The sequence below is a fragment of the Protopterus annectens genome, chromosome 4.part1 (assembly GCF_019279795.1).
Source record: "Protopterus annectens isolate FY-2018-M chromosome 4.part1, PAN1.0, whole genome shotgun sequence".
Classification (NCBI taxonomy): domain Eukaryota; kingdom Metazoa; phylum Chordata; order Ceratodontiformes; family Protopteridae; genus Protopterus; species Protopterus annectens.
Window position 1 is genome coordinate 620,531,690 of NC_056734.1, and position 17,147 is coordinate 620,548,836.

At 39.7% G+C, this 17,147-nt stretch overlaps 1 protein-coding gene across 1 annotated transcript in view; it reads right to left on the minus strand.

Moving 5' to 3' along the window:
- DAW1 (dynein assembly factor with WD repeats 1) overlaps positions 1–17,147 on the minus strand; it is a 1,156,427-nt gene that overhangs the window by 471,899 nt on the left and 667,381 nt on the right. The window contains exon 9 of the mRNA XM_044070429.1: positions 6,635–6,737. Within this exon, the coding sequence (XP_043926364.1) occupies positions 6,635–6,737 (103 nt within the window). The remainder of the gene's footprint in view (positions 1–6,634; positions 6,738–17,147) is intronic.

Genomic DNA, 17,147 nt, shown 5'->3' on the forward strand with positions numbered 1-17,147 from the left:
GAACAAATTATACTGAATAATCCTGGTGTTTTGTTTGTAAGACATATTTGTGTGCACTTAATGCAAAGCAGGAAATGACTGAATTTTTCCTCACTGAACTATTATTTTGTTTTCATTTGTAGTATGACACTTTAAGAAATGTGGAATAAGTGGCATATACATTTCTTTAAAATAAGTGTTTGTTTTCCTTTTCTTTTCTAAGTCTGCAATGATATCATAAGCTTGGTGAACAGATAAGAAATCTTGTGTCAGTGGAGCAGGGCCGGCCTTAGCTGAAATGGCGCCCTAGGCGAAGTAGTGCTCCGGCGCCCCTTAAGCCCCACCCACAACATACTCATGAAACACCCATATTTGAGCCACACCCACAGGTAGGTCACTCCCCAAGAAAGTCACTCCAGTCATTTCCTTAAATCATTTAAATGCACAAGAAGAAAAAGATACTTTGTAATGTAGTTAAAATACAACTACCTTTGTGTACGCGTTTCCTACTGTAAATACCAGAGCTGGAAAATGGGCAAATAGGGCCCTAAGCAGGGTAAAAGACCACCCCTCCCCCCAGAGCAGCCCCTTCTGCAGCAATCCCCTACCCCCCAGAAGCAGCCCCCTCCTCAGCCACTCCAGTGTCACATTACTTGGCTATTTCTCCTCAGTTACCATAAACACTGTTCAAACCTGTCAGTGTGTATACTGTTTTCTTATTTACTTCTACAATGATTACAAATATTAAAATAATATAGCATAAACACAGATAGCCATTTGCTAAACAAACAATACAGTCTCACAATGAAAACAGATTTAGCATGAGCAGTAAAACTTCTCTGCCCTTGAAACTCACATTCGTTGAAACAGCATTAAAACCCACGTGCAAATAAAATGCATCTGGCCAGTGGAGAATTAAGTTTACCTGTAGGCTCTTTTCAAACTACAGGCTCCTTGAACACATTCTTATGGCCATGCATATTTGCATGTGTTCTTTGATTCACCTTCCTGAATAAATTAAACTATATTCCTTGTATGATAAAGCACCACCTGTTAGTGTGTGTTTTAAAGTTGTAGTTTTGAACATTTTTCCAGTAAGCAATGGAACAAAATGTATGACCCAGTAATGACAAACTGCCCATTTCAGAACATTTTAATCATAAAAGGCCACTCAAACTTCTGTCATTACAATCCACGAGTATCAGTCAATAAGCACAATCTCTGCAGAAGTAAAATTCATCCGAATAATTTTACATTAGAAATTTGTAACTAATAAAAGGCTGTTACTGCCTAACAACTTTACATTTCAGTGTCTCATCTCCAAATTCAGTGCTTGCTGCCCTTAAAGAATTAATTGCCTATGTTACATTAAAGAAAAAGATACATTGGTAATATTGCAATAGGGAGTGACTGAGAGCCTGACACACAAGTTCATAGTTACTAGACATCTTATACAAAGGAGGGCACACTAAGAAATGCAGAACCCCTATCCCAGTAAAATGCACCAAATAATCGGCAACTAGGTTATTACATGCCATACCTCCATTACCTCTCAAACTCTTAGCAAAAGAAATCTGAACAAAGCCTAATATAATGGGAGGAGGCAAAGGCCCCCAAACAGGGACAGATTATAAATATTGCTCTTAGAGGCTTAGAAAGTTGCTAGAATAACAGCATTTGTCTTGGCATACATTTTCTGAAGGAAATGAAGGTTAAAATTCAAATGTATGACATTTAGTTATTTAAATCTTCAGTGATTTGCCAGAAAACTACAAATTTTATGAGGGCTAGGCCAAAAATATGAGGCACAAATCTGTACAGTTGAGAGTTATTCATACCTCTCAACTTCTTAGTGCAATAAATCTGTATAAAGCCTAACATAATGTAGATGCAGTGGCCAAAAAAATAGGGATAGATTTTAAATATTGCACTTTAAAGTTGCTAAAATTACAGGATTTGTGTTAACTTGCATTTCACAAAGAACACAAAAAAGCCACAATGGGGAAAGATCATTTTTTAAAGCACTGCATTTAGAAATGGGAAAGGAGAGAATAGCTCAAGAAAGATTTCAAGAGTAGCCCACAGACTTAGTGTCAAAAAGAGGTATACTTTTTTTTTTTTTTTTACAAGCTTCAAATAGTACATAAGTTTACTCTCATGGCAGGTTGAGTATCCACTGGAGTTGGTTGATTATCAGAGCCCATTTTACTATGGATCATCAGTGTCTTTAGATCCACTGCAACATTTTCAGAATATAAAAACACAGTTCTCAATCTTTTACCACATGAATAAGGAACAAAGCCAAAAGTACTATGGGAGAAGAGCAAAAAGATCCAGACTCAGGGACGCATTTTAACTTCTATATATCTAGTTGCTTACACAGATTTTGCATTAGCATGCACATTTTGAAGAATATAAACTATGACTCCAGTGTCTCCCATCATTTAGTGACAGCAATCCTCAAGAATCAGTGCAAGGCCAAAAAGAAAAGAAAATATTTTAAATATGTCTATATACTCATATTTCTCTCTGTGTATATTTATCTATCTGTATATCCTATCTATATCTGGATAAATTCGTATTTATAGATATCAGAGGCATAGCTGGTTCAACCTCCTTGCTTAAACCGAAGAACAAAAAAAAAAAAAAAAAGGTCAGCTCTGATAAACTGCTTATGGCAGTCTGAAGCAAAGGTGATAATTACATACGGAAAATGGAATATATACCTCTCAACTGTACAGATTTTCACAGAATGTCCAGATTTTTGCCTTATTTTTGATGTGTTCCTCCTAAAATCTGTACTTTTCTGGCAAATAGCTGAGGATTGAAGTTATTAAATAATGACAAACATTTAAGACTCCACATCCTGTAGAAAATTCATGCTAATGCAAAACTTATTATTGTAATAACTTTCTAAGTTTATAAGAGCAATATTTAAAATATGTCCCTATCCCCCCCCCCCCATCATTTTAGGCTTTGTCCAGATTTTTTGCTCTAAGAGGTATGATGGAATAGCTGTAGAAAGTGTGTGCCCTTGTGTTAACAACACTTATTCTTGTAAAGCACCAAGGCCTGTACACAGTCTTCAGGACTTTCATGTAACATTTCGGAGATAGAAGGACATGGTGAAGAAGGAAGTATGTAACTGTTAGTTGAACAAAACATACACATGCACTTTCTCTCTCATATACACACATACTATCTCACTCAGTAACACACACTTTATCTGTCATACAAACAGAACGAGCACTTAACATACTACATTGAAATATTCATATATGCAGCAAATTAGTAATAATCACCTAACTTATTTAGAAGAATAGGTTTTTCCTTCTTGAAACATACAGAGTATCTCCTACTGGTCTGACTACCACCACTGTAGTAATTACTACTGATATGGCAAATGCATCTACCCGGTAACATAAATCAACAAACAATTAAATAGCACAATACTAATTAGCTATCTCAGAGTTTTACGACCCATTGCAACCCATTCATAAAAAAACACCTTTAACATTTTTAAGGCAACTTATATTGCCACTCATTTACACACACACACACACACACACACACACACACACACACACACACACACACACACACACTATATATATATATTGGGTGACAGCATCTGCATTCAAACCATCAATAAAACATTCACTTTAAACATGCTCAACATGCAATGATTTCAGTTTTGTGTCAGAAGCTGGAGACATGATATTCTACTAGTCAAAAATGCCCAGATGATGCATCAATGCACTAACTTCAAACAAAATGTTTATGCTACATGACCAATGTGCAGTCTCCAACTGCCCAACTACAGTATTATCAAAAGTTTTAGGGAGTGTATTCTTTCTATTTCAGCTGTCCTTCATGTTAATTCAGTTACCATGTTTGTGTTAGTAGTAGAAGGAATACCTAACACCAGAATCCGTGCAGTTCCTTCTTAACAATAGTTCAGCAAGTTCAACTACTGCCGTTTTATCTACACAGCCTTTTAATTTCACCATCAATACAAAAAGTCAAGTCTTATTTCAATACACATTTTATAAAGTATCAGACTTCTCCTGTTTATCTTGCCCACTATCAAACTTGACTGGAAATTGTTATTGGTTTCTACCTTCTTGTGAAACGTTAAATAATCAACACAAAAATAATTCAGGATACAGACCCACCAACCACAATTATCCGTGGCATCACTTACGCGTTTAAATAATCCAAAAACATCATAACAGGCAGACAAATTAAAACTATGAAATTATTTTAAATTCTTGCAAAAAAACTATCAATAACTGTTGCACGTGGGGACTAAGCCAAAATATATGGGCGTAACAGTTAAACAAGCAACAGCGTGCTCTACCTCACTATGTACAGTTTTTGACCAGCAATGCAGGTAAAAAAAAAATCACGATAGATATTATACAATTGCATTTAAGAAGTCAATTAAGTTGTCCATCAGAATACTAATGGCACAGGACATGATATAACATAGGAACATAATGTAGAACAAATTGGAAAAATGTGGAACACCTAAAAACAGTTTACTAACAACTTCAACTGGGAATCTCACATGATGGTTAAATGTGGTACTTTAGACTTCTAAAAGATTTTTTAATGAATTAATAAGATTATGTATTATTTACAAAAAATATGGGTTCAAAAATTCTTAAAACTGAATGCTTGACAGACAGACCATTCAAAATGAAACTGGGAAGAACACACCATTTTTAAGATTTGTAATGAAAAATGTTCTTCATAATGAAGTACACTTGAGAGACGTGATGCTAACAGCAAACATCCACACAAATCATCCTTTCTTGAGGTAAACATTCATGCTTATCATGCTATTTTAAAGGGCACAAACATGGATGGAATGTAAAGTCTCATTCAGCATCAATCACACAGTCATTTAGCTAAACCATTCATGACATGTCATTTTGCAATAAAAAGAATACTACATTGCTCAAAAACATAATAACTCTGCAACCTAAATAGACAACGTTAACAACTAAGTAACTTTCTCTTTAAAATGAGCATTTCTTTTGGCAAACCTGTATTACTGTTTCCAGCTTGACATCTGGCTGTTCCTTGTTGCTGCACACGCTATCGGAAGGTAGACGCATTGTACTTTAACACAATGCATTAAAGAATCAGTTTCTTGAATAAAATTACAAATTAATAAAGTAAAACTTTTTAAAACACTCCCCCAAACTGTCTTCTTTTTTCTAGCGTGTGGGTTCTGTATTTAATACAGAGCTTTGCAAATCTGTCGTTGCACATTTGTGGATCAACTGAAACTTTAACAAAAAGTACACTAAGCTCCTGAAATCTGTGCAACCTGATAATCGGGTTTTCTGCACTGCAGGTTTCAGGCAGAAACCGTATGTGGGGCAGCAGATGTTCCCATGGCAACTAGATGCTTTCAAAGCCATTGTCATGGAAATCCAACTCTCTTCCTAATTTTTGCCGCGGCAAAAGGACACCAACGATCGGGCTCCCAGTTTCCTGGAGACCAAGGCACACTTTGGAAGTAAGATTTCTGTGCATCCCGGGACATGGTGAAATCAAAGCTATTATCTCTGGGTATACTGATGGTTTGTACAGCGATCAGAACAGAGAGAGCTACAGAAGGAGAGAGGTTTCAAAAATACTGCAATAATATCATCAGTGCCCAGGGCTGTTTACATTTTAAGCCGCTCTGTTATTTATCAAAAATGTGCCGCGTACATACATACATACTATCACACACAGTAACACACACTTTATCTCTCTCATACAAACAGAACGAGTAATTTAAATTCCACACACATACATGCATATACACACACACACATGCACTCTCTTGCATACAGAAGTGAACAGTTTAAATTACAAACACAAGCATACACTTACTTTCTTTTTAAACCGTACATGTACACATGACCTTAACCCCTCTGTTAACTGAACTGCTAACTTAAGTTTTGTGCGAGACAGCAGAAGTTTTTTTTTTTTTTTAAAACCTGTTGAAGCCTTCCAGCCAATCTGAAGCTATAAAAGTGTGAGAGCAGTCACCCTTCTCCCTCTCCCTATTGTTTTGGCGCCCTTCACTCAGACAGGGCGCCGAGAAGAAAGCAAAATAACAAAAGTAAATTAATTTAAATAAATACATAAAAGTGCGCCCTTTACGAGACCGGCGGTCGCCTAGTTCACCTATGCCTAAGGCCGGACATGCAGTGGAGCATTCAACAGTCTAGCTCTGATATCTTTGCTCTAAAATCTGTTCTAAACCATACAATTCTCCATAAAATTACCACTGACACAGCTTCCCTTGAAAAAGTATACACAAGCATCAAAGCTCATTTCATGCATGAATCCATGTTTTCCACTACAGCAACTATTTTAGTAGTGAGAACAAACCATTCAGCAGTAAGACCAAACTGTGGAAATGTGTTTAAAGCAATTTTAATTGAGATGCAAAAGCAAAGCTTACTGGTTTGAATGTATTTAAGTTTACACTTGCTCAGTGCAGCCAAGACATCTGTTAGAGCTGCAGCATTTAGCACATCTCATTAGCTGTGGCAGTGTTAATGAGTGAAGTGTACTTTACAGAAGACAGGTCCATTTGACAATTATTTATCTTTTCTTTCAAACTACAGAAGTAACAATTTAAATTTACCATGCAAGTTTTGTCCATAGATCCTGTTGCTATAAGTGAGCAGTCCCAGTTAAACTGAGTGCTACTGATTTCTCCACGATGGCCTATTAAAGTATGCAACTTCCTGGAAAAAAAAATGGTAATGAATACATCTACTTAGGTAAAAAATGACAAAACTGAAACCTATGCACTGCCACACATCATAGTACACAGACAATAATTTGCTAACTTAAAAATGTAGCCGTGTTTTAATTTCTTAAAAAGAATCAAGCAAACACTTCACATCACTCAAATATAATGATATAAAAAGAAATTATGTATTCACCATAACGTTCCATCTGTCTTGTCCATTTTCATTCTTCCTCAACTGTTGGGTTTGGATCCAAACCTCAGATCTGACTCAGCCATTACTAAAGCTCATGGCTACCAAAAAGCTCTCAAGCCTCTCCCTTTCCTATAATGCACCAACACCTAACATACCCATATCTTGTTTGCTGAGTTTATCTAAGTATATCTACTTATATGCATATATAAAAATACATAAAAATGTATAGGTTGTATAGAGAGAACTATACCTGGAGCTCCGTCAGACAATGTCTCTTTCTTCCAGAAGTTTGATGAAACAAAGGATGAGGGTTGATGGGCAGTAAGTTGAGGAATAATGAAATTGGACAACATAGATGGAACGTTATGGTGAGTACATAACTTCATCTGATGTTGTCAGAGAGAGGAACATAAGCTGTCACAGATGTGCTGAAAAATTGCTCCTATGAATTTCAAAATTTGAGTTGGTTGTAGATGAGACTCGTCATAATTTATGGTTATCCCCAGATAAGAACAAATCTGAAGTAGCTTACCTCTCGCTCTTGTTAGTAGATGCCTGGTTGGGGCAGTAATTTGCCAGTCATACAGATATGGAGACACTGAAATACTGCCGTCTCAAGTGAGCTGCTACCACGGCCAAGCATTTAGTAAACACCCTGGGGACTGTAGTAATGCCAAAGGGCAGTGCTCTGAACTGGTACTGACTCCCCGCTGGAAGTGTAAGTACCTTCTGGATTGTCTGCTCATATGTATGTGACAGTACATATCCTGAAGATTTATCATGCACAGTCAGTCATCACTGACCAAGAAGGGTAAAATGGACTGAACCGTGACCATCTGAAACTTTGTACGTTGAATTCACTTGTTCAAGTTGCTGAGATCCAAAATTGGTTTCCAATTCCCTGTTTTCTTTGGCACTAAAAGAATCTTTAGTAAGCTTCGGATTCTATCTGGTCTCTCGGGATGTCTTGGATAACTCTTTTTTCTAGCAGCTTTTGTATTTCTAGTGCTGCTGCTTTGCTCTGACTGGGTGCACATCGGGAGTTTTGCATATAGTTGGAGGTGGAAGGGAAAAGGGAATTATATAACCTCTGAAAATAATCCTCTGCACCCAAGTATCTTTTGTTATGTCTAGCCAGGCTCTCTGGTGCAGGGATAGTCAACCCCCAATTGCATCCACAGGGGGATAATCGAGCCTCCTTTCAGGATCGCTAATAGGGTCTATGAGAGGAAGGACCTCTGGACCCCTGGTTTTGTGGGCCTCAGGGGTGTCGTCATCCATTAGATTTCCTCCCTCTGCCCCTAGGAGAACATTCTCTATGTGTCTCCTGGAAAGGACTCAAGGACTTTTTGAACCACATCTTCCAACCACCTCATTGATTCCTAGAAAAGCATTTTTGAAGGGCTGAAAAATGTACACCCATGGAACAGAGGGTCTTTCCATCTTTCTCACACCTGGATGAAGTGTCCTTCACTTTCAGCCAAACAAAAAACTGCTGTCAAAGAGAGCACTGATGAGGACTAGAAGGGCTATACAAAATCACATAAGCACATCCAGGTATGCCTCCTAATGGATATACCTGAACCCGCTGCCCTTGAGGTGTCTTTGGCTGGATGTGAAATAAGCCTCATGGATGAATTCAAGATGGCTTGGAGGGTAGTCAACTGAGAGGCCACATACAATTGGGCCTCAGCAGAAATGGTCCTTGAAAAAGATTGTGAAGGGTCTTTGATCAAGTCCCTTTGCAACCTAGTAAAATGTGTCAAATAGTTCAGCAATACAACAGCAAAAGTCAGTGAAATATAACCACGCTTCCCAAACCTGTCCATTACCCTATACTCCCTGTTATGAGAATGAACAGGGGAACTTTGTTCAACAAGTACCTTCTTGGTGGCCGCTGCCATGACCATGGCATCCACAGGCACCCCTTTATCCAAAAATTCCTTTCCTTCAGGTTGAGCCAGAATCCTGTCTGGCATCTTTGGTATTGGCTCAACTGAGTCAGGCTCCTTCCACTCCCGCCAAGAGACCAAACCAATAAGCTTATCAGCAGCCAGAGTAACCCAGGATGTAGATAGGCCGGCTCCAAAGGCCTCCAGAAATACTGACTCCTCCGGTGAAGGGTTGCTGGGGGACCAGCCACCTCTCTATTTAAGGATCTCAAGGATTGTGGGGACCCTTCACCCTCATCAAAATCAGTATCCTCAGTGAATGACTCTTGCAGAAAGTCCAAGTTCCCCCCTCTTGCACTTTGTCTTCCTGGGGACTTCCTCAGTGGGGTTTTCTGAAGAAGTGTCAGAAGAGACTAAGAAACCCTGCTGGTTGGTCTGGAGGTCTCAAACTGGCTGCCTCTGTGGTGTACAGTGATAAGGCTCCAAGTGCAGAGACATCTGGAAACTAGACAGAGGATCCAAGGGGCAAAATACAAGGGGGGTGGATCCATCTGTCCTGTCAGAGCAGCAAATAGCTGAGGTATCCAGTGCTGAAGCAACAAGGCACAGAGACAGCTTTGAAAACTTCAGGGTCAACTCCTAACACCTTAGATTCAACAAGGAAGCTTCAGCTCTAAGAGTCATCTGGATCCAAAAAAGTCAGGGCCGCAGCACTCAGAATTAGCTTCAGATCTGAAGATAAGGTTATCTTTGGATCCATGCCAGACAGATCCAGAAAGCTTCGATCCATGGACTCTGAAGCAACCAAAGAGATCATAGAAGAAGTATGAAGTGGTGGTGTGGTAGATGGATGGGTCTCCTGATCCAGGGTGGTAGGAGCCAGGAAAACACCCATTTGGATCTGTGCTGAGAGGAACCATGAGCTTTAGTAACAACTGAGTCTGATCCAAGGTTCAAATCTGAACCCAACAGTTAAGGATAAAATTAAAATTGACAACATCAGATCTGCAGTTTTTAATGATCAGTCCTTGAAAATGTGCCTTGAAATTATGTAATTTAATTTGAAATCAGTAAAGAATCAAGACATGACATTAAAATGAAAACAAAAAGGCCTTGCACATGTAGCCATGCATTAGACTTTCACAAATTCATAGATTCATAGACTGTTACTAGGCTAATTATCCAAGGGCCTTTATAAGCCTAGCCAAGTTTTTCCAAAAGAATAATGATGTCCTACATCCAAATAGGACATTGAGGGCAGGCATTTGTAAGTTACCTTTGTCCATAAGGGACATGAGTGCCAGGCCCGGTGTAAATTTCCTGTCCTCCATCCACTTGTCTAGGTTGTGCTTAAACTGAGTAATAAATGAACTCAGCTTCCAATGGATTGAAACCTGTTCCATAGGAGGGGCAGTCCTTGGGACACATATCTGTCTCTCCAGCATGTTCTGTTTAAGTCACAGACTTACAAATATATAGGTGATTCATACATTTGGGGTTTGCGGATGCCTTAAAAGCCAGGCATAGATCACCCCTAGGCAATCAATAGGAGACTGAATAGAGGGAAAGGTCTTTAAGGCACTCTGCATAAGGCAGGCTTGTTATGTCTTGTATTCTTTTTATAAGGAACCTCAGAGGTCACCCTAGTTGCTGCATATGACTGGTCAGGTTCATACCAAAGGGAGCACTGTATTCTATGATTGGTCTGATAAGGGCAGAGTACAGTGGGATAATGACCTCTTCGTACCTAGATGCCATGCCCATACTTATAAGTTGTGCAAAATAAAAGGATTTACTCATCACTGTGGCCACATGGTGGTTGAATGTAAGGCTGAAGTCTACAGGCATACTCAGAACCCCGCCCACTGGGTTGACTCTTAGGGGTGTATTATCAACACAGTAATTAGCCAGGATGGTTGATTTTCTAAAGGATACAATTATGCATTTAGTAGCATTGAGCTTAAGACTATTGCTTTGGCACCATTTGTTAGTCAGAGATAGACCTTCTTGAAGAATCATCTGCGAACTTAGTCAGCCAGAAACTCAGCATTTGCTTCCATTTTAGAGAAATAGATGCCAAAAAGGAGCGGGCCCAGTACTGAGCCCTGGGGGACTCTACTACTGACCGGCCTCCTGATGGAGGTGTCCTCACCTATTTTGATTTTCTAGGTCCTATCAGTGAGCCAACTGGCTATCCAGTGGGTGATAAAAGGGTTTATACCTAAATTAGTAAGCTTGTCTATAATGCTTGAGTGGGGTATTGTAACATAAGCCTTGGCCAAGTCAAGGTAATCTGTGTTCTCAGTCTTACCCTCATTCAATGCTTTCGTGACCCTCTCAAAAAAGTCCACTAAATTTAATAGGCATGACCTTCCTTTAACAAAGCGGAATTGTGATGGGCCCAGCGTTTGCAGGTTACCTATGTCCTCATTCATCATGTCCATGATGATTCTTTCCATGGCCTTACATATGAGGCTGTTAACACTTATGGGCCTGCAGTTACCCGGATCAGTGGTTGGACCTCCTTTGTGCAGGGGAATGACAGTAGCCATCTTCCATTCCTTGGGCATAAAAACCTGACTGAAGGCTCCAGGTGAAAAGTGATTCAAGTGGACTAGAAAGGTCATGTTTCATGCTATTTATTATCATGGTCCATTGATGCAGTGTTTTTGGCCTTGGAAAGTGTATAAATGACCTGTTCTCTAGTAATGATTGGAGGGATTGTGTTATGTGGTATTTCCTTTGGACTACGAGGGGGGGGGGATGTGACCTCAACCTGTCAGCCAAAAGGTTGGCAATGGCCTCCACTTTAATGTGGGAGATGTAATTCACAGTAAGTTCTGTGCATCATTGTGTATTTTCACTGAGGTTATGGACACAGCTGTAGAAAGCTTTGTGGTTGCCCTTTGTCTGAGAAGCTATTTTTTCTTCAAATGTAGCCTTTGAAGAATTAATTAACCCTCTTTACTGCCTGTTTAGATTGGTCAGGGGGCTTTTAGAATGTATGGCTTGTTCCTCCTATGCTTGGCCAAGATTTTTTTTTCTTTTGTTGTAAAACTGATTGAGAGTGTCATTCTACTTGTCTTTTGAGTTTGTCTTATTCTTAATAGGAGTGGGCGCACCTCAGTCTATACAGCTATCAATATAGCTGTACAGACATTTTGTAAATACCTCAGTGTATTTTATGGTGTTTACTGGGTTTGGGAGTGCTTTGAATTTAGCCAAGGTGTTGCTTAGTAGAGAAAGGTCAGCCTTGGGATAGTTCGTAAAGTTTTTTGGGTTTGCTGGATTCCCGGATTTAATTTTTGTTTCAAGTAGTACTGCTTTATGGTCAGATCTGACGAGCAAAGATATTACATTGGTTGAGGAACACTGCCCCCCCCCCCCATGTTCTTGAGTACAAGGTTAAGTATGTTTGCACCCCTGGTAGGATAATGAACTAACTGTTCCAGGGTTTTGGTACTAACAAAGTTTAGAAAACACGGAGGTTATGCATTATTAGTGGTATAGGATTCCCAATCTATAGAGGGGTAGTTGCGACCCCCATGAATATCGCATTGGAGTGAACAGTGAGGGACTCTAGTACATTGAGATAGGTAGTATGGGTTTTCTGTGACATGGAGGGGGACATATATGTTGTAAGGACATGTTATGGCACCCTATTTATGATGGGTTGCACATGTATGAGTTCCAGTGGGTCATGCACTTTAACTGGTCTGGATGTGAGATTAGTCTTAATATAGACTGACATTCCTCCATCTTTAGTTCTCTCCTGTGCAGTAGTTGGTCTAAAGGTGTGAAAGGCATTATAGCCTTGCATTGCTAGGGGTACCCTTAGCAACTTTAAACCATGTGTCCATTACTACACAGATGTCTAAATTCTCCAAGAAGAAGAAGTCTTGCAGGGAGTGGAGTTTCTTGTTAAGACTTCTAGCATTGAGCAGTACCACCCTCAGATAGTCATTCATAGGTTCAGTTAAGTCAGTAGATTTACCAGTTTGGCATTGCCTAAAAAGGCACTATGGGGGTTGAAATGGTCTTTGCCAACATCTGAAATACTAGACGGGATAAGTGCAGACGATCCCTGTCAATGTCTGTCAACAATGTCCTCTCAGGCTGTCAAATATTTACCCCCCTGGATTGACACCAGAAGCTAAGCCAATTGTTAAAATCAATAATTTTTTGTAGATAATGTGGCATCATCCTTGGCGAAGGTAGTATGCTGCTCAGTGATAGGCTCTTACCTGCCTGAGACACAAACTCAGTGAGCTCGATCATGTCTTGCTTCATATAGTCAAAGGAGGTATGTCTCAGGTCATTAACACCCACATGGACTATGACAGAGTCATACTGGCACCTGTGGTTTAATGACCTGAGTGTCCGTGTGACTTGATGGCACCTAGCCCCGGAAAGGCAGCTAACTGTGGCTCTCTCCTTACTCAGTCTGGTGAGGAGGACATTGGTGTGTCACACTATAGAATCACCAATGACTAGGAAATTTGGTTGTGCACCAGTTTGCTTTATGGACTTAGTAGTGGAGGCATTGGATACAATATTACTATGGGTAGCTGTGGGTGGTGTTTTCACCAGGTGTTTATGTGACAGCTGAGGACCCTTTCTTTGACTGTATTGTGCAGGAAGCCTTAATGTTTAAGGAAGACTACTTCTAAGTGCCTCAGCATAAGTAGGTTTATGTATAAGATCTTTACACTGTGCTGTAGGAGTGGTGAAACTGTTACTGACAACCTCTATATTATTAGTTTGGTTGTATGAGACAGTTTCTCTCGCATACACTATTTGTTTTATTAAGAATAAGTGGGTTGTCAGTGCACATCAGGCAATTGCTACAATGCCTCAGAATATCCATCTCAACCAGACTGGCCACAAAGGAGTCAGGAAGTGCATATCCATGGCCACTGATCTACCGGAGAGGAGTGAGGAAAAATGTAAGTCAGTAAAACAAACTACTTGATAAACAACACTCAGCTATGAGCACACTAGATGCTCTAGCAATTAAAAAAAACTGTCTAGATAGTAATGCCACAAGAGTGCAGTCCACAGACCAGAACAAAGACACTTACAACAGCAGGCACAATAAGCCTTCACCAGCAATTCCCAGCTCAGAAGGGTGAAGGCTACCCACTCCTCCCACAAGAGTGTAGACCACAAGCCTTTCTAATGTAAAATAATTGGTTTGGTACCAAAGTGCTTAACCCAGAACAAAGACACTTAGAATCACAAGCACAATAAATCTTCACCAGCAATTCATAGCTCAGAAAGGTGGAGGCTACCCTCTCCTCCCAAAGAGTGTAGACCACAAACCTTTCTAATGTAAAATAACTGGTTTGGAGCCCAAGTGTTTAAACCAGAATTAAGACACTTTCAGAATAACAGCCACAGTAAGCCTTCACCAGCAATTCATAGCTCAGAAGGGCGGAGGCTACCCTCTCCTCCCACAAGAGTGTAGACCCCAAAACTTCTTAATGTAAAATAACTGGCCTGAAGCCCAAGAGCTCATAAACCAGAACTAAGACACTTTTAGAATAGCAGACATAATATGTCATCAACCAGCAATTCCCAGCTTAGAAGGATGTAAGTTACCTGTCCTGCCACAAGAGTGTAGACCTACAAACCTTCCTTAAGTAAAATAACTAGTTTGAAGCCCAAGTGCTTAAATCAAAACTATGATACTTAGAATTACAGTTACAATGTAATCAAGCTACTAACAAGCAGTAATTAATGCAATAGAATAAACTGAACTTAACACTTTAAGAACAAGCAGCAAAAAGCAAAAGAAAGTAGTAAAGTAGGAAGGAACACTGATACAGTAAAAGCAGCTAAATAAAGTGCATTTTTTAAAATTAAGTGGGAAGGGAGGAAACAGAAGATAATTCAAGTGTAAGAGACTAAGGGTGGGCCTTCCCAATTGATCTCTCCATATTCAGTAGAATGAGCTGATGAGATGGGACTGGGAGGGGTGTCCAAAACTAGATTTATAGTAGGGGCAGGCAACTCAAAAGCCACCAAGCTCAAAAGTACAACAGTTGGGTAGGTGGGTAGGAAGAATCAAATGCAGACAGAGATCAGCAATAGTCAGGCAGAGAACAGCAAGCAAGTCAAACAAGCACTCCAGCTAAAGTTAACATTTTCATATTTTTGCTGTTTAGCTTTCATCATAGCCTATATTTTTTGTTTTGTTTTTGCCCGAGTGTGTTTTCTTCAGATGATCTTCTAATGGGAAATCTGTGCTGCTCAAGACATTCACAAACAGGGCTACCAAAATCTAAGTAATGACTTACTGTACAAAATAATAATAACAATAACAATAATAATAATAATTACAATAATAATAAATTAAAGTTATGTACTCACCATAACTATACATTAGTTTTGTCCATTTTCATTCTTCTTCAATCTATGGGTTACAGATCTAATCTTGGATCCGACTCAGCTGCATACTGCAGACTTATGGATTCAACTCTCAAGCTCCTCTCTCTAGCCATAATACCCCAATCAGCCTACAATACCTCAGATCAAGTTTGTTGCTTTATAGATCTTAAGAGAGAGTAGGAAGAAGAAACTAACACTAAAAGTAGGGTTCAAACTTGGAACAAAATGTTCCAAAATATCCATAAGATCACTCCAGAAGATAAAAGGAAGGGGGAAGGAGGGTGGGGTGTTGCCGAACAACGAAAATGGACAACACAGATGCATTGTTATGGTGAGTACATAACTTTAATATCTGAAGTTGTGCTTTTCATTCTTCCTCAAAGTATGTGATAGAGTCCCCAGCTACATGAATCTTGGCTGGACCTCATGGAAGGATATTCCAGAAAACTGCCGAACCAAAAGCAGCTCTACTTCTAGAAGTCAAATCTAGCTTGTAATGAGCAATAAATGTATGAGCATTAGACCGGGTACCTGCTGCACAAATGGCATCAATGGACGTTCTAGACCAGAGGGCAGAAGATGTGGCCATGGATCTAGCTGAATGTGCCTTGGGAGCCTTTGATAGGGAGAGGCTTTGTTGAGTATAAAAGTCTTTTGGCTTTTCCCAGTTAGGGGTTGCCACAGCGGATCATCAGTCCCCTTATGATTGTCAGTGGATTTTTACGGTGTTGAGTTGCCAGCCCAGCGCCTAACCTTCAGAGAAGGCACACACACACTCACGCACCTACCTATATGTCTTTTAACATTCAGTCGATTGCAGGGAGGACATGCAGACTCCACACAGATGGCACTCCAGCCGAGAATCGAACCGGAGAGCCTCTTGCTGTGAGGTGACAACGCTAACCGCTGCACCACCGCGGCCGAGAGGCTTTGCTAAATATATAGAAAAGAAATGTAATCAGTAGTCAATTTGGCAAGGGTAACTTTAAAAACTGGTGCTCCAAGTCTGTTCAGTTAGAAAGAAACAAACATCTGCTCTGCTTTCCTGAAATCCTTTATCCTATGTGGATAAAAATGTAGTTGTCTAAGTACACCTATAAGATATAGCATGTGCTCTCCCTTACTTGAAAAATTAAGAAAGAAGGCAAATGAATGGATTTATTGATATTTGATTCAGAGGCTACTTTTGATAAGAAGTATGGATTGGTTTGTAAAGTAACTCTGTCTTTGTGAAAAACAGTAGGAGATTTGGATGATAGAGCTTGGAGTTTGGAAATTCTCCTTGCAGATATAATAGCTACTAGAAATGCTGTTTTCCAAGACAAAAAAATTAAATCAGTTTCTGATGACGGTTCAAAAGGTTGTTGTGTCAACCCCTGAAGTATGAGTTTTAAATCCCAAGGAGGTGATGGAGTTTTCACTGTTGGCCTGAGCAAGAAGGTGCCTTTTAGAAAAGCCTTGCACAATTTGGAAGAAGCTAGAGAGGAAGATTTTTATCCTGAATGAAACTCTGATATGGCTGCTAACTGTACTTTGATTGCAGAAAAAAATAGTACCTTCCTGAAAAATAGAAGCAAAAAATTCCAGAACTGAAGAAATAGGAGCAGTAAAACGGTCAGTTTCCTTCGAAACAGCCCAGATTGAAAATCTCTTCCATTTGCTCCTGTAGATATTCCTTGTAGAAGCTTTACTGAGGAAGATAAAATGGTACATCGAACCAGAAAGTAAAGCCTAGGCTGTCTAGTTATTAATAGAATTGGAGAAACCAAGTGGTTAGTTTGATGCATGGAATATTGGGATGCTTCATTTCAAAGGGATGTGACAGAAAGTCTGGGCTGGGATCCAGTATCCATAGTGGATAATGAAGATGAGATCAAAGTAAAGGGAACCACACTTGGTGAGGCCAGAAGGGGGGGGGGGGGGGTGA